Source organism: Manacus vitellinus, unplaced genomic scaffold, assembly GCF_001715985.3.
Source record: "Manacus vitellinus isolate BGI_N305 unplaced genomic scaffold, ASM171598v3 scaffold_4_pilon, whole genome shotgun sequence".
Lineage (NCBI taxonomy): Eukaryota > Metazoa > Chordata > Aves > Passeriformes > Pipridae > Manacus > Manacus vitellinus.
The window spans coordinates 30940828-30962501 of record NW_021940604.1 but is presented as its reverse complement, the minus strand read 5'-3'; the positions used below and the strand labels follow the sequence as shown (position 1 = coordinate 30962501).

Below are 21674 nucleotides of genomic sequence, written 5' to 3'. Positions count from 1 at the left end.
TTCCAGGCATTCTGGTTTAAACAATCTTACTTTAAAAATAATGGATTGGCTAATGTTTCCTACCTGCTTCAGTATAGACTCACGGAAGGAACAAAGAGAGTTCTCCCAAAAAGCCTCAGCTACATCTTCCTTTAGAAGTAAACCAGAGAAACAACAACATCTAACCTAACCACATCCAAAACCTAACTCCAAAATACCACAGCAGTGAGCATTAGTCCAGGAAATTTCCTTCCTCCTTATGTCATGAACTGCTCTTCAGCAATGCCCACTCTCATATCTGGAAAGTTAGGTGCCAATTTTCTGTGGTCTGTGTCATTCCAAGTCCAGGGGTTTCAATTTCAGGGGTGCCAATGACCACAGAAGAAGTAAAAATAAAGTGGCCCTCCCAAAAGACCTGATTTTTTTTTTTTTACAGGACTATATGTCCAACTAGATGCCAGATAAAAATGATTTCACCAACAAGCACTCATCTTCAAAAACAACTTGATCTTTTAGGAAAGCAAATCCCATTGAATTCAGTGACACCTAGTTTTCAGGGTGCCAAACATTCTCCCTGAGCATGGAGCTCAGATCCCTAAGTTACCTGGTTCTTTGAGAAAGTGTTATCTCACTAGAAATGATCTAATTTGCAAGAAAAGTTAAATAGCTCTGAAAGGAGCATTGTCCTTGGAAGTGTATTGTCTTGCAGTTTGACAGTGTGCAAAATTGGTTTCAATATAAAGCTTTACATCATAATGACAGTGTTCAAGAGAGTAGAGTGGTGTTTGTATTTATTTTCTGTCACAAACCTGTTGAAACTATTTTTTTTTTTAAATTTAAGATCACGTAGAGCAAGCAGTGCAAAATCTAGAGTAAAACCACAGTGTCATCAGATTGTAGAGACACAGAATCAGTTTAGTCTCTTTTGTACAGCTAAAAGGTCAAAAAGCGTGGCTCTCAGGAAAACACAAGCAGGTGTATCTATTATAGATGATAACCTTTAGCTAAATTGTAAACTCCATGCTTATTAAATAATTGACAGTACATCAGAGCTTCAGGAAAGCCATGTTCAACATGCTGAGTTTAAATAAAATGGCTTGTGAAAATATTTTTTTACTAAAACATAATATGAAGTACAAATATTGACACAGAGACCAACAGGATGAAACATTTCCAGGTTATTCAATAGGTTACTATATATAAAGTAGCACTAAACCTCATTAAAATCTCTGCAAGAGGAAAATTAACCATGTTTTCACCATGAAATATCACTTCAAACTTGTATTTGCAAGAGAAGGTTTGTTGAGTGTTTCTTCTCTTTAAAAATGCAGCTTAAATGCTCTGTAGAGTGCTCATAACCACAGAATGATATATGGAGCTTTAAAGGAAATGATGAGCTGACTCTTAACTGATGTAAATCACCAGAGCTCTGCTAGAGTAAGTGGAAATTTATTCAACAGACAATTTTAATTTTAAATAAGATACAGATTGCTGTTCCACCAAAATAGTTTCCATATACTTTCTTAAAATTGCAATGAGAAAAGGAAAATTCACTTTTCCACCGTTCCAGTTTCCATAGGTGACCGTGAGACTATGTGCTCGTTTGGCAGAAGGAAATGTAAAAACATACCTCATTTCCCTCTCTGTCACACTCAGGTATCACTGGTAAGTTTAGCAAGGTTGCACTGCTGCAAAAAGTCAGAGGGATCATATACTTAAATGCAGAGATACCTCATCTCCTGGTGATTCATCTGTGTCTTTTATGCTAGGTAGTAGGATGAGAGTGGTGCAAATGCCACAATTCTGCCTTTCAAAGCACCCTGCTCACTGCTGAAACAGGAGCTGGACTCCAGCAAGCATTTTTTGAACTCTCTCAGGGTTAAAGGTTAGATTCCACTATGGGTATGAGGCTTACTGTAGGGCTTATGATGGAGCAGGAGGGCCCTGCTCTTGTTCTTCTGCTTTTTGGTGGCTGCTGTAAATACCGCAAGCATCCTTTGGCCCTTTCAAAGGCTACTCTAGTAACTAATCTGGATGACCTAGGCACTGTGCCGTGGTGTTTTGGGTTTTTTTTGGTTGGTTGGTTTTTTGTTTTGTTTTGTTTTTTGTTTTTTTTTTGTTTTAATGCAGAAAATTCTAAAGCAAAAGTAACGCCCAAGGTATTTATTACAATAAATAAAGATCAATTTCAGATACTTCTGAGATTACTTCTTTTTAACTGCTATAATCCAACTTCTTTTCTTGAGTCCAAGCCTGCCCAGCTGCAATCAAGGTCAACCTAAATTTTAGGCAGGCTCTTTGTAGTAGCTGCAAAGCCCAGCCTCTACTCAAGAGTATATTTGCTTTGCTTTTACACTACTAACAATGTCTGATTTCAGACACAAAAAAACCCAAAACCATTTTGCACCCATTAGAGAAGCTTTGTGTACTGAATAGGCTCCATGTGATGTCCCTTCACAACAATTCTGGACCATAAGGAGGAAACCACTGCAATTCCCATTTCCAAGTTGTAAAGCAGCTTTCAGAACCACCAGCTGACTACTTAGTGCATTTCAATTAGCTCATGAAGGTTACCAGGCCACTGTGTCGAAATGAAATGTACACACAACTGAAGACTTGCTCATTGGCAATCAAATTTTCAAGTTACCAGGCCTGCTGGGTTCTCCCTGCAGAGCAAAGCCGCTTCTTCAAAAGCAGCAATATTCCTCTTTGGGTAACAGAAAAAAAAAAAAGACCATATTTTTGCATAATCACAGCTTTTAGTAATACAAAATTCACTGCTCTGTGGGAAATTGCAAGACAAAAAGTCTCAGTAAGTATGAAGTCCTCAGTGCTCTGACATGTTAATGCAAGGAAAAAATTGCCTTGCACAAAAGAGATTATGAGGGTTATTTGGCACCATTTTTCTGTTGCTGGGTCATTATTCAGGGTCTCATCCAGTTACAGAGCAGAGCCACTGAGGTTTGAAGGCCTCTGAGCAATATACCTCAAAAAAAAAAAGTTTTCTCCTGCTGCTCAGCCCTCCTTCAGCAGAAGTCTGTCACCTTCAGGAAACCCAGGCTACAGCATGATGTAATTTAGATGCCGCTTGGCAGTCTCAGTACTGTTTAATTAATTTTTTCAAATTTATTGCTGTTTCTTGCAGATCCAGCGTAAATGCTGTGTCTTGGCTACTGTAAAGCTGACACTGAGAAATCTTGCAGAAAAACTACTTGTACTTATGACCACTTACATAGTGAAAAAATGTTGCTTTTGTCTACTAGTGTGCTCAATGACAAAAGGAATAGCACATTTTTCTTTTTCACTTTGCTTGAATTTAGAGGCTAATGTGCGTCTATCATATATTTATTTCTATATATTGACAAATACGGTCAATAATTAGGTAGTTTAAAACCCATGTGTGCACATATCCAGTCTTACAACGGAGATTATAAGTAGAAGATGACTGCGCAAGTCCTCCGTACTCGGCTAAACTTCAGCAATGAAGAATATGGGAAAAAGAAACCTGAGCTGGGCATGAAGAAGACATTGATCATTGAAAAATTGACTGGTCATTTCAATCATAATTAAGGGTGTCGGTGGTGCACATCATGGGCACGCTCCAGGACAGGCATTGGCCTTGGCCGGCTCCCTGGCCAGAGCTCAGCAGGAGTCCCAGGGGGGGTAACAGCACACCAAACTAAGCACGTATAGAAATTTCTGCAAGACTAAAAACAACGACTCTCCCAGCGAGAGATGACAAATCAGATCTTCACTAACACAGCAATGGTACAGTGAGAGTAAACACAGCACAGTGCCATTCTCTAGTGTGCTGGGTTCTGGCTGTACCCTCCTGAATTCAGCCGTTTTCTGGATCATTGCAAGAAACTCTGGCATTATTATTTTTTTTTTTTCTGAAGTAAATAGAGTTTGTCCTGGTTTTTCAAGCCAAGTAGGCCACAGTTCTTTCAAAATGATGGGCCTCCAGGGAGCCAAGAGTAACTGAGCTCAGTCAAGAGACTTGCACAGTTTGCTATTTTGCAGAGTCCTAAGGGTTTCCTGCAGATATAAGTGAAGCATGCATTTATTTAAATTTTTTTTGCTCTCTCACTGGCGTTATGAGAAAGTAATGCATTTTTATTTACAGCTTTGCAATCACTCCTGGATTCATAAAAGGAAGATGATCTTACGTTTCCTGTGTTCTAACTAGCAGAGAAGAAAGAATTTGAGCTTGGTGAGAAATTCTTTCTTCTTAAGAGCACTGCATGTGGAGATACTGCTTTAGGCACATTCTTTCCTAACTGCACAGCATTTAAATGTAATTAAGCACAGTCACTTGTACCAACCAAGGATCATGAAGTGTATAACATAAATAGATCTCTGTTAACCTCTTACATCAATAAAAAATGATATCATAATTTTTAAATGATTTTGCAGAATTTTTAACAAGTAACAATGTGTTTTGTTTAAAATATTTTATTCTCTCCTTGAACTATAAAGTTCTTTAGAGCATTACCTGGAAGTTGCCTCTTAGGTTTTTTTATGTCATTAACAGTTATGATCCTGAACAAGATTAAGCACAGTCAGCTAGTTTGTAGGAAGCCTGAAATTCATGGTAATTTATTAAAGCTTTTTATACATGTAGGAGACACATTCTCTCATATTAAGATGTAATTTCATCACCCTGCTATGCATATCCAAAAGATGTACCTATTCATTCTTTGCTATCCCACTTTCACAACAGCTGACCTGGTGTGTAATTGGTTTATTTCCATTTGCATCAGTTTCATCGACTTAGCTGCAAACAGCAGTTAAAAATAATTAAAGAAAGGACCCAATCTTTGCTAATTAAAAGGGTGCTTCCTGGATGCTAGATCCAGGAAACCTCTTCTGCATTGTACTGCTTAACTAATAATTAATCAGGGACAGAATCACTGGAGCCCACATTATTGGAATGACAGGTCACCTGTGCTCCCTTGGGCCTCTATTTTCCCGTAAACATGTTTTTTGGAAAGTTATTTGAAGCCTTCAGGTGAGAACCGCTCTGTAAGTGTTATATATCAGTAACAAAACTAGGCCTAATGACCATATCTTTTTCCTTTACAAGCCTCCCATGGGGCCAGCATCACCCAAGGAGATGGTTCTGCAGTATTTTGCTGATGCTTTTACCCTATGATGCAAGATGGGCTCCAGTTACTGGTTTATTGTTGTAAGCCTGTGCTGAGACTTGTGCATCTAAATGCTGGTGAAAATTCAATCACTGTAAATTCTTTTTACTTATGCTCTGCACATTGCCAAACAAGCTGTTGCCTCTTGGTTGCTGCAATGACATTTTTTACAGGGCGCTGCTGCCTGTGAGACCAGATGACAGTGCTAATGACCCATGTCCTTGTTCTCTGCTTCCCTTGCTTATGCTTCTTGTTTCTCCACACTCAGTTAAGGAAAAGGAATTGAGGTTAATATTCCTGTCCTTGAAATTAAATCTACCCTTGTCCCACAGTGCAATTAATGAAAACAACTTGGATACAGAGCCTTTCATCTGTTGTTCACTGGTTTATTTAGTAGGAGTTGACAATGACTCACACCATTAATTTGTCTGTTGAGTGGCAAACACAGCGAATTAGCGACGTTAGCCTAGATTGTAGACATCACCCTTACAAAATCACTGCCATGAGTTAATATCTCTGCTGCTCTTTGAGGTGAAGAGTTGTGGTGACTACGAGACTTCTCCTTGTGTCACAGGTCCTCCTGCAGCCTGCCTGCAGACACACCAAGGGTACACATGGCCTGTGCTGCTCTTGATACCACTAATTCTAGGGGTAATTAGATAAAACTGGCTATTACACATCAAACATCAGCCATTAGATGTCCAAATAACAGGACACTATGCACTTGTACTGTGAAAAGTGCTGGTTAATTATGTATTCGGCTATTAAATTATGTTAAGGTTCAAAGTAAGTTCAGCAGCAGAAAAACAATAGAAGGTCAGAATGAGTATAGGTATACTCTCTGATTTTTCTCATTGGCAGATGCTGACAAATGGGAAGTTCTTGTGGTATTCACAAATGTTAATGACATCTGAGTTACCACTCCCATATCCACTTGTGTAGTCTGACTTGCAAGGCAGAGAGATTTATGTTCTACATCATTCACTTCATGACCATGAATTAGGTTCAGGGCTTGAATTACTGTGGAGGAACACATCTCTCCCTTGTATGTGAAGCAAGTGGGATAAAGTGTCTTTGTGAAGACTTCTACGACCCCTCCAGCTACCTGCTCCAAGGCTGAGCTCTGAGAAAATGGTTGGCACATGAGCAGAGACAGTACTTTCTCCCTACAACCCTGATTCTTGTTATGGAGGAGGCTGTGTATCTTCAAGCTCACAGCAACAGGAGTATCTTCTATTCACTGCAGCTCTGATACAATCATGTAGGCTTTCCAACCCTGACAAGCACACTCAGCTCTTGTAAATAAAGTGTAGTTTTCTTTCCCCCATTTCTTCAGAGCAAAACAAAAAAGATCCCCAGAGTCACAGCTTACTTAAAGTCAAGCTGAAAATTTTTGAACTTTGCTGTGCCTGAAAGAAAGGGGAGCTGGCATCAGTGGGTTATCATCACTCACACAACAGCTATAAGATCTAACACCATGGGGAACATCAGTCCAAGTAAATACCAGCCACTGAATCATAAATTTTCAGGAGGGCTCAAAGTGCTTACTGTTCATCATCTGATTCTTAAGGTATTTGAATTTATGCCAAGATAATAAGGGAACAGCATTCCCTGCAATTCATTGCTGTACTGTACAGCAATATTTTATGCAACTGACTGCAATAACACTGATGTTGTATTAAATTTTTGACTGGCTTGAGGAGGCAGCCACTTTTCTTCTTTTGACATGCTCAGGCTGGAACACAGATGATGCAGTCAACAGCATTGAGATTTGAGAAATCTGTTGTGATGATCTTGCAGAAACTTCACAATGTAGTGTGCTGCTCTGGTCGCTTGAATACAGATGAATAAATGCCTCAGCTGAATGCTTCTGTGTTTAAGACACATTTTAGAGCTACTGCATACTTGTCCATTACACAGCAGGAGGGACACTGAACCAGAACATAATCAGTCAGCGTTTTTAAACTTCTTTTAAGCGCTTTTAAAAACATTCAGCTCATTCATCCTGCAAGCAAACAGGGCTCTTGGGACCTAGCAGCACTGGCTGACAGAGGGTTACTATAGATAATATATTACACTGCCAGTACAGACAGCTCTTTTGTTTAAACAAGTGTTCTAGGCCTCATATTTCTTAAATATTAATTTATATATTACCTTTGCATTGATTCTAATATGTTTTCTTCAGGGGAGGGGGGATAAGTAATTACGACAAATGCTGTCTTGTGGTGCAAGAAGCCAATGCAAATGAAGAAACCTTAAGCAACTTATCACTATAAAACATTTGTAAGAAACTTGCTCATTGCAGCTGCTGTTGTGATTTTAGTGACACTTTCCCAGGAAATGGGGAAGAATATACCCTCTTCCTGCACCTGTACGTGCTGTTACTGATCAAGCACTGTACTGTCTTGGGAGCCTGATGTTTGTTAAAGAGCAGAGTGCAATATTGTCTGTAGTTCTGACTGTGAAAGGGTCCCATGGCTTGCTGAGAGAGTAACAATCTCTCAGACAAACTGACAAAGTAGGAAAAAAGCCTAAATGGTCCTAAACCCATTGAATTAAAGCAGCAGACATTAAAAATGCAGTTTGATCTATAGGACTTTTTTGGGGAGGCATGGCATAATATGCAAAATTACCAATAAACTGGCCACATTCAGCTCCCCAGTTGTGTTTGTAAGGCTTTTTCCTCTTTTTCCTTTCAGGTCTGAGAACCCAGAGCACTCAGGGAAGCAAGCAAGAAAGCCTTCACCACACCACTTTTTTCACCACATGGTTCCTTTGGTATGATGTCCCACATCTATTGGTGTGTTCCCCGGATCCAGAGATGTGGGATACAGTGCACTATACGACCCTCATGCACGTTTTGTTTTGTTTGCTTTCTTTCTTCCCCAAAACAAATAAATCCCTCCCCAGCAATCTCTTGGGACCTAGGGTTTTTGATGAGCATAAAATTATCACCCTAAATCTCACACTTCACTGCAGCTTTGGTGTCTGCCAGCACTCAAGGACACCCAGAGTGGCCATTAAAGGTCCTTAATGGAAAGCAGCAGCCCAGCTCTCACCATCAGCCCAGCTCACACTCAGCCACAGCAGCGTCCTCTGAGTCAAAGCACAGCTGCACTGACCAAAATGGCTCCTTGCACCGTCTCTGAGGTCATATCTGAGCACTTTACTGACAGAAGCAGTTTGGGCTTGGCAGCCCAGCAGACCCCAGGCAGCCCTCAGAGGACAAGCTAAATTAGCTTCACCTCCTACCTCATGAACAATTCCTGGCTATGCCCTACCCACATTGCTAATGATGATGACAACGATGATGTAAGAAACTTTAATAAGAATCTGATTTGCACATACCAGGTTTAACTTTTTGGAGACATCTGCTTGAGGAGTCCTCCAGTGACAGGCACAGGCAGGCTCCTCTGGGACCTTGGAGAACAAAGATGCTCACAGGAATACTTCCACAGCACTGGTTTCACAAATATGGATATTCCTGGATGATAGGATGATTTATTCCCTCTTACAGCCTAATCATCTTAACTTTGCCTGGTTTTGGAAAGGAGTCTCAGAAGTCTTAAACACCTACTGTACAGACACCAGCAAAGCCGCATAAAGGGCTCTCCTTTTCTTAAGCACATTTTTGGCCACCCCCCTTTTCACACTGCAGGAGCTATGAGGACAGTGATGGTGGCTTTGCAGATCACTCAAAGATGCCCCAACATGTGAAGTCCACATTGCTACTCTTCATGAAAAAAGGAGAGAAACAGACCTAAATAGAGTTCTTAGGCATATCCACCTCAACAGAGAATGGTTCAGGTCGGAAGGGACCTTAAAGATCATCTAGTTCTAAGAGCAGGTTACTCAGAGCTCCATCCAACTTGGTCTTGAACACTCCTAGAGATGGGGCATGCACAACTCTTCCGGGCAATCTGCTCCAGTGTCTCACCACCCTCCAGGCAGAGATCATATAAGATCATATGATCTTCAATCTGCCTATAACTAGGATTTTTTTCTAATTTTCTGCTATAAACTAAGATTTTGTCCCATCCCATATGTTGAGACCACAGGTTATAGGAATGCAAGTCACTCCTTAGTCCTTTGCCTAAATATGAGAGGAGAGCAGCCTATGTGCAGTTGTCTCATAGCCTCTCCTGTTCAATACCAGTGGGTTGGAAAAGCATGGTCAGGAAAAGGGAAGACCCTTATATTTCCACCAGTTGGCATGTGAATGTTCATCCAAGTCACTGATGAGTAAGTTAAAACTGGACACAGTATCAACCCTTGGGAGACAGGGCTAATGACAGCCTCCCAACTAGACCAGGTGTCACTAATCATAACCCTCTGATTCATGTTGATACAGGGACCACTCACTGCTTAAGGACAGAAACAGGTCCAAGAGAAGCCAAAACTCGCACATGCAGTCTGCACACTGCTGGGGAGACACAGCTGGGGCTGCATTATCCCCTGCCTCTCCCCCAGCCTTGGCCAGGAGCTGTGGTCTCACACAAAGGAAGTGGGGGTGCTTCCACCTGCTACCCCTTGCTTCACACAAAGCTGAATATGCTTTAAACTTCTTATAATGCAATGATCTCAGGCGGAATTTCTTCACTCAGAGGGTGGTTAAGCATTGGAACGGGCTGCCCGGGGTAGTGGTGGAATCCCTATGCCTGGAGGCATTCAAGAAATGACTGGACGTGGCACTTGGTGCTATGGTTTAGTTGACAGGGTGGTGTTCATTCAAAGGTTGGACTCATGATTGTGGAGATCTTTTCCAACCTCAATGATTCTATGATCTGCTCCTCTTCACTCACCCTTAAAAGGTGAGTTTCCATGTGTAGGAGTAGGTGGGCTGCCTTTATCCAAGTCAGAAGGCAGGTATCAACAAATCATGTGTAATTATGCAAACACAAGCCCGTTGTATCCCTTGGGGTATCTCAGATTTTTAGCTACTTAGTGTAAAGCACACAATTGTGAATAAAAACCATTTTTTCATGAACGCTTGTTTAAGTTAAAGCCCTAGGATTAGTAGTGGTAGTATTTTAAGACAGTATTCTATAACTAATTAAAAATTTAAACTATTTGGTCTAAATTCAGTTTTGCTCTTTCATTAAGTACCTCTCTGTGACCAGAGTCATGATGTAGGTTCAAAGTCAAAACATTTGTAGCAAATCTCTCCAAGTTCAGTGGAAGATCTGAACTGTCCCTGCAAGAGGCAGAAAACCGCTATAGGGGCATAGGAAATAACTGATGCACTCTCAGATACACACAACTGTATTTATCTGCCTCTACAGAAGAACTTGATCTTCACAGGTGTAGAGCATAACCCACTTAGTGACATTATTAAAGTAAACGAAAGTTAACTACAGAAAGGTCTGATTTCGGAAAGAAAAAGAAAACTATTAATTCTGATTCAATATGTGTATCTCTCTACACCTACATAGAATCACAGAATCAATTAGTTTGGAAAAGACCTCTGAGATCAAGTCCAACCTATTACCAAGCACTACCATATCAACTAGACCATGGCACCAAGTGCCACAGCCACTCTTTCCTCAAACACATCCAGGGATGGTGATTCCACCACATCCCTGGGCAGCCCATTACAATCACTAATCACCCCTTCTGTGAAGAAATCCCTCCTCATGTCCAACCTAAACCTCTCCCGGGGCAGCTTATGACTATGTCCTTTCATGCTGCCTGGGAGAAGAAGACAGCCTTTACCGGGATACAATGTCCTTTCAGGTAGGTTTGAATGTGCAAGTACATAACTGTGTTTACGTGTGCATATACATGTACACAGGTTTTACTTTCATAAGATCCTCCTCTTCAACCAGTTCACCAGGGATATCCGTATTCTGAGGGCTTGAGTATGCCACACCTTTTTTTTTTTCCCTTACCCTTTCAAACCTTCCCTGCAGGTTACAAGCAGGGCACCTAAACAGCTGAGTTGTTCAAAACACCTCAGAACAGATCTGAAGAACAATTCTGTGTTCTTCACAGGCAGTGAAACAGCTAAGGGGATTGTTTCTCTCTGTGGCACAGAGAGAGGCACATAAAATCCATTATGAACAAAATAAAGAAGTTCCAGGGAATCAAATTTGTCTGAACAGAAGAACGGAAGATGAGACCGTATCTCTTTGCAGAACATTTATAAGGAAGATGTGGCATTCTTAAAATATCTTGATACTCACTTACGAGTAGGACTATTCATCCTACACCCTGCTTCTGCACACAGGAAGCGACGAGCTCATAGCAGAAGAATTTTTTTCAGCAGTGGGAACAACTGCACAATGATCATCTTCCACCCAGTGTGGGATTCCATCAGAGAGTACGGATGCCCCAGCAAGTGTTGCGGCATCACTACGTATTTGTGGAAGGCTCTCAGCTTTTACTAATTAATTCCTGACAAAGGAATAAAACCCTGTAGCAGAAAGCCACACTGCTCATTCCTGAATCATATGAAATCATTCACCATTTTATGTACAAGTTTTGAATTACAATCTTCAACTCCTCATCAGAAAAAATAACAAACCAAAAAGCCTAAAAAAGCATTTTGGAAGAACTGCATAGTGTACAGAAGCATACTTTCCATTACAAAATATCTTACAGAACACATACTGCAACAAAAAGCAGAGCCTATTACCTTTTCTGAGAAGGCAATGCCCAGCCAAAACTAGATGTTTCACCTCTATTATTAGAGGAACAGCTTTAACTGGACAGAAGAGTACATGAAAAAAGTTCCTGAACAGTCCAGATACTTTAAAGGGAAAAATACAAGTACATTTGTAAACAACTTTAAAACAAGAGCCTTATGAAAACAATAAAGGTCACTGAAAATTAAGCTGTTAAACTCTTCTTAGCCCAAACCACTGTGTTCTACCCTTATAAGTTTTTTTGTTATGATACACAAATTTTGCCACATGGAAATCTTCAGTGAGAAATTCGGGCAAATATTTTTTTCGTTTTTGGTGGAATTAAGAAAGGGATAATTTGAAGGCAAAAGGTCAAACTCCAAATTCCCTCTAAAAATTACAAGAGCAATATAACCTAACTACTGAATGGAGCCAACAGTGCACGGTAGCACAGCACTTATTTTATAATCTGAGACCCTTTATAATGTAAACCCTGAAAAGTCATAAGTAACTGCTAGAACAGACTTTTGTATTATGTACCATTACTCAAACCTTGCCATAAAGTGACTTTTCACATACAAAACTGATTTACCCTAAGTGTATCGGTTTTATGACACTGAAATGTAATAACTGTCGTAGTAAATGATTTTGTGTAGGTAATTATCAACCACGCATCTGAAGTTGAGCATCAGTATTTATGCTGTTCTACTTAATGCTTCAGCATATGTTAAGTAAGCTACTGATCATCGAGTGTCTCCATTTTGGTAGATGGACAGATGTATGCGAACAGCAATGCTCTGGATAACTTGTGCTATTCCTAATACTACAGTTATTTTCTCTCCCAATTACATTTTGCTATAAATATGTGTGCCCTTAAGTTGATCCCAATATCAGTTTCAGCTAACTAATCAAATTATCTGCTAAGGTTTTGGAAATGATAACCCTTCCTTTATTTAAATAAAATGAGGGAAGGGTTTCTAACTTCCAAAGGTTTGCCAACAACAGATTTATTTTCAAGACAGGATGACACTGTTTAGTACACTGTTCATCATCTTTGCTGTTCACAGATAAGCACAACAGTACTAATGGTTTTTATGAAGTAGGCAGGAAAGAAAAGAGAAAATACTGTGAAGTTTTTACCCTTAAGGTTTTTCTAAGTTCTGCTCATGGGCTCTTATAAATAACCATTTATTTGAAATAAGTCTAAGTAAAATTTCAGATTACCTTTCTTTTACTTGGAGGGCTCCACAGCTAAACTTCAATTTTCTACTTTTCTTTTGCAAAGGAGTGTTATTAAAGCCCTGCCCACAACTGGGTACCTCAAGAACTTATGCAAGGAATAACTTATCATTATATTTAGAAGTGCCTCATTTTTGTACCAGTTAATTCATAATCCAAGTAATTAATCTGCAATGTAAAACAAGCAGTTATTTTCTCCCATGTAATAATGGTGAATAACAACACTGAGCATTACATATTCTGCTTGAGTTCGTTAAATGCAACTCTTCAGTCACAAAGGCAGCAGGCATTCTGTAATGGACTTCCTTTGAACTATGTTCAAATGAGTAGAATAACTGAGATTCCTGATGGAGATCTAAGCCATTTCCCTCATGTTCTTAATAGCTTCCGCTATTTGTACACTCAACTCCATTTCATAATTTGCTATTTAAAATAAATTCATTTCCCCAAACCTTTCTGTCCCTATCTAAAACAAACTTATTTACATTTATGGTAAATGCTTTCCAGCAAATAAGTTGTAAGAAAAACAAACAAAAAAAATCAGTAAGGGAGCAAAAACATAAAAGGAGCAAGTATTTCAAGTTTTGTAATAATTCTCTTTCTGAATTTCCATCCAAAGATGCTACAGGGACAAAAGCTTTAAAGGTTTAAAACATGCTTTCACACATTTTTGATTCTTCCTCTTTACACAAGGGACCAACTCTGCCCAGTGAATCACCTTCATAACTTTTGCCCAGTAATTAAGCGAAACTGCACGTCATTCACCCCAAGAAAGTAAACAAAATACAGTCTTTTACTTCAAATATTTTATGAAAGCAAGATTACAAGAAACATATTAGTCAAAATGCAGGGCTATCAAGCACTGAACCAAGGATGCTGGCATCAGTTTGCCTACCATTTTGCATGTGGAAAAAATACACTATGTCTACAGGTAAAAGGCATCACTAATGCATCATGAATTACTGTGGTCAGCCAAGATCACCTCTGCAGCCTGGAGCCTGTTTAAGTCTTGAAAACAATCATCATAATAATAGTATGAGATGAGACACTGGAACAAAATCATTCTTAAACAGGAAAGTTTTGGGTTTTTTTTTGCTCTTATCGAGGTAACACCAAAAACTAAAAATAAGATCTTAAAATTTAGCAGCCTCCTTAACACTTGTTAGGCTAGCCTTCACACAAGGAGCATGCAAGCAGCCACTCTTCTTGCTTTAAATTGAGGGCTGTTGGTTAATTCAAGTCATTGTTTTCTCACCTTATTCAATTAACCTGTTGAACTGGATGTCCACCATAGGAAAAAGAAAATTAAATGATGTTAAGTGCAGCAGACAAGTACAGATCACACCAAGAAGCTAACACTCATGAGCTGTCATAATAAGGGATAATAATAACAATTAAAAAAAAAATAATCAGTCTTTTCTGTGCATATTTTTCATTTGAAAGGTCCCAGGAAATCATGATGTGCCTGGCCGTTTCTGTTGCTGATTTCTGATTACCTCTAATTGTTTTTTGCATTGCTGATAGTATGTTGAGAGACTTTTGTTTTCATCTAACAGCTTTTTATGTTCTTGTACCAGACGGGATGTGTTTTGCTGGTCTTTTTCATCCTGGTCCAGTTCTGCTATTAGTTCTTGTCTAAAATAATAATAAAAAGAAGTAATTGTCATTTATAATCTATTTCTATTTGTGTGTAGACGATTTCAAATATTTCAAATCAGTAACTGATCATCAATCTGAACTCATAGCTGGTGATATTTTGCACAAAAAAAGTCTTATTCTTTAATGTAGTCCGGGGAAAAATTCTCTTCCAAATCAAGTCCACATTTGAACTTTAAACTAGCTGCAAGACATAGCTTCAATCTCTAAAATTGTCCTTCAGACTAGTTCTAAAGGTCACAGCAAAACATCTAAGGAGCCACATAAAATTTCATATATATATATATTCAACTCTAATTTTGCATATATGCACATTTTAAATATCTAAAGACAATTTAAAATATAAAATTGCAGTAATTTTTCATAACTTTTTAGTGAAGTGTTATTTTCTATTTGTACTTGAACTTATGAAAGCAGTGGAAAAGCAGAATCAAGGAAAATATTTTTGTAACTGGCATTTCACATAATTTACACCATAAATGTACACTGTTTTTTAGCAGTAATTTTAGAAGATCAAACACGCTGATAAACTTGCTATAATTTATCCTGCAAAACTGATGTAGCAGTTTGTTTTACTACTTGTTTACAAGGCAACAAGAAGGCAAGCTGCCAGCAATATTTTTCAAACAAAATAGTAAAGGAGAAAGTTCATGTTAATTAATTGTTGCCATATGGTTTGTAATTACAGTTGAAGAAAACTTAATAATTCTTTGAGGGCTGAACTAATAACTACCTTAACCAGCATTAAATTCATCCATCACAACACTATTTTTTGTTTTAACACCCATGGACAACTACATTCTGACTAAGAAAAAACAGTTTGGAAGAAATGTCAATACAAAATTACCACAAAAAACCCTAGTAGGAATCTAAAAGCAGAGAATTAAGAGTTTTGAAACAGAAACACATTTTTATATAAGTTATTGACCCTTAGAAATAACACAAATAAAATCAAAATTAAGATATTCACTCTAGCTTCAGTATCTCCTCATCAAGTCTAAAAATTCTAGTTGCATGTGAAAAAATCAAATTGTTCTCAGGAACAGGTGAATACATTCACCAAAGGTGAATACATGATAGGAGTTCAAACTTACAATAACATTTTCCCCCCATTCTGTATGCTACTTCTAACGTACAAACGGTTTACACAACACATTTTTCTCATTAACTAATCCATAAACTCCAAGGCAAGCCCCTTGTTAACAACCGCTTGCCTGCAGCGGCTCAGACACTGATGGGTAACAAGCTGATAACTTGGTCTAGCGTGGGAGTATAGCTGACCTCTCAGAACTGCTCCCCAGCATCATGAAACAGAAAGGGTAAGTAGAGCACAACAGAACTTATTGTGAACTCAAGTTCTGAATCAGCAATAATTTTCACCCTAATACAAAAATACATGCAGTTGCTTCACTTATACATGTACATAATGTAAGAGGAAAGAGTTTATTTCTGGTGCACAAGGAGAAGGTACATAAAAAGGTCAAAGTATTAGGTCTTGAACCCCTGGCAGAAAAACATAAGATGTGTGTTGATAATACTGTTGTAAACGCAATGCTTGGCAAAAGTCAGATAAAGATAAAAACTAACTGCAAAATGAGTAACACTGACATATTACTCAAAATTCTACAATCCATTAACCAAGTGATTATCTACAAATTACAACTGAAAACATGTTAATGGACAGCGTTGTAAATAAAATTCCAAGGTTCTTTAGAAGTCCAGATCTTTCATTTGATATGATACAAACAAACATTACTGTTGTGTTACAAACACAGATGTGCCACACACTTATCTAGGACTTGTCCGGAAGAAGTGTCTTGACATTGATCAAAACTTTCAATTATCTGCTCTATCTCACCTGTACTGAGCAGCTCCGAGATTAAGGCTGGAAAATAATTATGCTCTATGAAATGTTACTTCATAAAGCCGGATACAACAGTCACAGAGAACAGACTTTGTGTAAAAAAAAACCACACAGAAGAACAGAAAAAGTAAACCACATTTTACTTACTTCCTCTGCAACAGCAATGCAATTTCTGTCTGAACTTTCATATATTCTTGTGCCATTTTGCAGTGCTGTTCAAACACAGCCATAGATTCTTTGGAGTTTGGGCATGGTGCTAGAGGCTGAAAATAAATCAGACATGTTAAAGACTAATGAACTGATATCTTAGTAAATAGTGTGTTAGAATGTCTCTGCAGTGTATTTATAACATCTTTTAAAAACTGGTAAGCTTTTAAAAATAAGTGTTAAACCATGCCCTGGAAAACGTTACAGCACCAATGTCAAAGATGACTCAAACCTCAAATTTGCGGTTTTTAATCTGACACCTGTTACAAAAATCAAAGTAGTGTCTGATCCCATATACAACAAATAAAGTGTATACAGCAATTTAATTCAGTAACACTCAAGCAAATAATGTCTTATTTTGACAGTCAAACTCAGCTTACATTTGGTTTTAGGAATCATGTTTCCCAGGGCTTGTTTTTAATAGCTTGATCAAATCTGAGTCAACCAATCTCAGATTACATAATATATTTTTTTTAGCCTTGGTCAAAAATTAGACAGAATATAAACCCAGGTAAATATGTGGCACTATATTTTGCAGCCCAAAAGTCACACGTTAGAATGAAATGCAAGCTTAAGAATCTCATAAAGTGTCTATTTTTTACCTGTAACTGATGATCTAATGTAAGATATGCCATTGGGATGGAGTTATCTGACCCATTGGTCTCTGTAACAATACCAAGAAAATTTTAATGTATTTTCAACAGATAATTCTATTCTTATAGGACAAAAACAAGAATTCTAAGTAATTTCACAAAACACAATCTGAATGTGGACAGGCAGATGGAAATAGCAGCAATTCAATCCCAAGGCAGATGAATAATTTTGTTCTTCTGACAGTTAAAAATTCAAAAGTATGGTCTAGTCTACCATACCAAGAAGAAATAAAGATTATGGTTATGAACCTACATTTCTAGAAGCCATGTAACAGCATACAGATTTTAAAAATACTATTTTTGTACAGTTTGCAATCATTTCTGTTTATAAAAAAATTGCCATTTCATTCTTGTTTATGAAGGATCAGCCAGCCAGCCCATGCATCTAATCACTTTAAAATTAGAAGCTGTGCAAATCAGCTCTGCCAGAATAAAATAAGCACAACCTCCTGCTCAGTTTTGAAACCTGCTCCCAGTGAGGTCTCTAAGTTTCTTCCTCACAACATGCTCTAGGGCATCTTCTCTGTTCTGCAGAGATACTTTGTGGGTAGCATGGAACCCAACCTGTCTCCTGGGCCGGGCTGCTCTCTTCTTATGCTGCAGTTACTCCAGATTTCTCTAGTGCTTTCATTCCAGATTTCACATGTTTCTGAATTCTTACAGATCCTATCTTTTAGTAGCCCACAATCTGGGGATCACAAGGTTACTGTTAAGCTTTAAGAGACATAGAGTGAAGACACATGGAGAAACTACTGATTTTACAGCCGCATTATTGCTACTAGAGGATTATATGGAGGAGGGTAGGTGGGAAAAAAAAGGGGCTGCTTACCCATACCCCAAAAGCACCTGCCACAGAGTAGTCGTGGTAGAGAAACTAAGGTGTTGCCCTCAAAGACTATGCTATCTCCAAGAGCAGCTTCAAAAGGAAACAGAAATAAGAGGGTGGGAATGGAGAAAAACTGGTTAAGTGTATGCTTGTAAGGAAACTGGAAGGTGGTAAAAACAAAAAAAGGAAAAGAAAACAACCCTAAAACCAGAGACTTAATCACTACAGTATCTTAAATGCGATCAATATAAAAAGTCCTTCCCTACATTAGACTGTTGCCGTAAATGGATACTGCTAAAACCACTGCAATGCTTCAAATACATCAATACATGCAAAATACTTCAGATGACATTTTTGAGCATTTCAACAGTGTCACAGAACTGCAACTTTTCCTGTGACTGACCAGATTCAGCTATATCCTTGTTTTATCATTTTGCCTCATTAAATTAAAAATGTACCCTCTTTTAAAGAAAACCAAAATTATTTCTCTCTTTAGAAGCTCAAACAATTCTTTGCTCATGGACTGCATAAACCTAACAAGAAAATATACATATGGCACATTCTGTATTTACCTGAGTATAAGGTGAGGGATTTCTGTGGGCCAGAAAACAGACCTGACTTTTAGCTCTAGTGTGTGCTGCATTTAAGAACAAAGATTTGGCACAAACTGTCCTTGCACTGGCATAGGATTAGCAGCTTTCAGTTCCCAATGAACTACTGACTGGGTAAGACCTTGCTTTCATGTGAGGCAGCAATTCCCATAAGTGCTCACTGCCCAAAGAAACTCAGGATCCATGCTGCACAAGAAGGCACAGGGTGGGCTGTAGCAATGGGCAAGGGCTTTGGGAAATTATGAGTGATAGGGTACAGAATGTGATCAGGCAAAGTAACAATGGACAGAAAGAAGAAAACACAGAAGCTAAATGCAAGGGTATGATGTCCTCCTCCCACTAAAGCAGGGGGAAAAACCCCAAAGTACAAGTCTTACAAAATCACTTTATATTTGGTGAAATACAAGTGTGCATATATACATACAAATGTATGTATATATACATATGCCTATGCAAGAGTTAGTCCACATGTGAGTTTCCATTTTGTACTTGGTTAGAGGAAAAGAATAAAAGTGACTGATCAGCCGGATGAAACGGATCACAAGAAAAAGATTTCAGAATTTGACATACTGTGAAGTACCAGCTTGAGTCTAAGTTTAAGATTCAATATGTACAGTTTGGTAACAAAATTGTAATTTTCATTTATATTCTAAAAAGGAATTTGTGGGATCCATTGTTTTCATGCAGTCCAGTACTGGTTCTTTTCATTATGGAATGCATTATAACTTTTAAAATCAAATTCAACTACTCAATTATGTTCATTCTTAATCCTATTTCATAACAAAAGAACAGTGATGCTACAGTAGAAGTATTTACAACATTTCTGTAGACACGTGTTAGTTCATTTAAAAACAGTAATTTTATGTACACATCTGCATAAGCAAATTACAACAGAGATGATAAACAGAATTAACCTATTCCTGATACTCACCTACACGGCATTTCACTCCAGATGTCAGAGCAACAAAAGTTTTAAATGTACATTCATAATATGAATGCACAAGACTAAAATGTAACAAGATGTCTATTCCTCTAATTTTCCAAAACCACACTATAGTAAAAAACTGGTGCTAACAAGATCTTCATTAAATATTAGTACCACTGCATATGTACAGTGCTTTCTTACAAGCAAAATACTAACAAGTTTATGTAACTCAATATAATCTATAAAAAAGTGTTCTCAAAGCCTACATGAAAAACAAGTCAGTAATGTAATGATTTAATTTAAGCAGAACTAAAATGGACCTTGACTTTCATTGCTTACTCTTATTGTCTAAGTAACCACAACCAAATAAATATTTTATGTTTTTTACAGGCAAAAATTTAAGTAAGGAACAAAGGATTACCTGCATCATCAGGTGTCCATGGATTACGAGTTGGCTTTTCAGAGGTTGGTCCCGAGGTAGTGATCATTCTCACACTAGGACTAGATGATCTACTGCTGTTTCTACTCTCCTGAAATGACAAAACAAAACAAAATGACAAGTTAACAGAAGATTTTTGAAAAGTTCATTAAAAAGAAAAAAATGAAAGAAATCTGAACCTACAAACCTCCAAAATACCCTCCTCCCCAGGCTGTTACCCTGAAAGCTGTCCTGACAGTTTGAGCAACTTTACATGCAGTGCAGGGATAATTTCATCCCCATTTGTACTCCATCTGTACTGCGTAAAATAAATTGATACAATTTTGCTACTCAGCATAATAAATGCAATGCTGAACAATGTGTTCAAGATCTTTACAGAAAAGCATGACAACATGTCTAGGAATTTTCACACCACCATTCAGTGAAATCTAGCAACTCCATAACATAAGGAAGAAATAGTTTGTTTCCGATGCTTAATCAGCGAATGAAACTACATTTGGCTAAAGGAACATAGCTTAGTAACTGCACTAGACTGCAATGTATTAATCTTCAGTTTTCTTATGGTTCTTTTGTTAACTCAGAGGTTATGTGATTCATAACAAAATACGAAACAAGTGTTTAATCAAAAAGGATCAATCAATTGAAATAAAACAATCAGAAAATGAGTACATTGTCCCTCATGAAGCAAAATAAGAATTAAATCAAAATTCTCTAGGATGTTCTTTTATATACCATTTGACTCCTCCAATCCTTTTGTTTACCGAAGCACAAAAACATAATACAGACTTCACTATTCTACTGAGTTTCTTTTTCAGAATAATTATTTACAATATGTATGCTTGTATTTCACATACCCCCTCACTGACATAAAATTAACATAGTAAAGGACTTAAGACTATAAGCCCCAATGAGTTTTGCAGAAAAAAACGAAGTAAAAAGATGCAACTAAAATACAACTACTTTCAAGATGGTGTATTTATCATGAAATGATTAAATGTCTCCATTTTTCAGAAGAAGCATTCAAATATACATTTCCTGGAAACCATATTTCTTTATGATTCTTTATGATTTCCAAATATCCTACCTTAATTTAAGTTTTAAAAGCCAGGATTTCAGTCAAGTAACAATCCAGAGTAACAAGATTCTACACACCAAAAGATCCATTATTTTGATTGCATAGTGTTTCTTTTGTAATGTTTATTAAGCATTTAGTGTTTTAAGTTAATGGCCAGACACAGGGCAATAAACTACTCTAGAAATAATCTGATGGATATTTCAAGATGATGGCATCAGACATTTTGAAAAAGCTTTTGTGTCGGTGTCTTAGTTGATATTAAGCAAGATTTAAGTTGCTGAGCTTACTGTCAGCATCCTCAGATATGAATGATAAACATACCCTGCTGATGTGAAAGATCAGAAGACAGATCACTTTTAACAGCATGCGAATCCTCTAAGCAAAAAGAGATTTTCTGAGTATCTACAGTTGATAGCAAAGGGCACTTGAG

General features: G+C 37.9%; 1 protein-coding gene across 3 annotated transcripts in view; it reads right to left on the bottom strand.

The window, feature by feature from the left end:
* Nucleotides 1–12727: 12727 nt before the first annotated feature.
* Nucleotides 12728–21674, bottom strand: part of MAP3K7 (mitogen-activated protein kinase kinase kinase 7) — a 33695-nt gene continuing 24748 nt past the window's right edge. For all 3 annotated transcript variants that reach the window (XM_029962694.1, XM_029962693.1, XM_018078017.1), the window contains 4 exons: nt 20152–20260; nt 17318–17379; nt 16656–16771; nt 12728–14623 (listed from right to left, as the gene is read on the bottom strand). In XM_029962694.1, the coding sequence (XP_029818554.1) occupies nt 14443–14623; nt 16656–16771; nt 17318–17379; nt 20152–20260 (468 nt within the window). In that variant the 3' untranslated portion in view covers nt 12728–14442. The remainder of the gene's footprint in view (nt 14624–16655; nt 16772–17317; nt 17380–20151; nt 20261–21674) is intronic.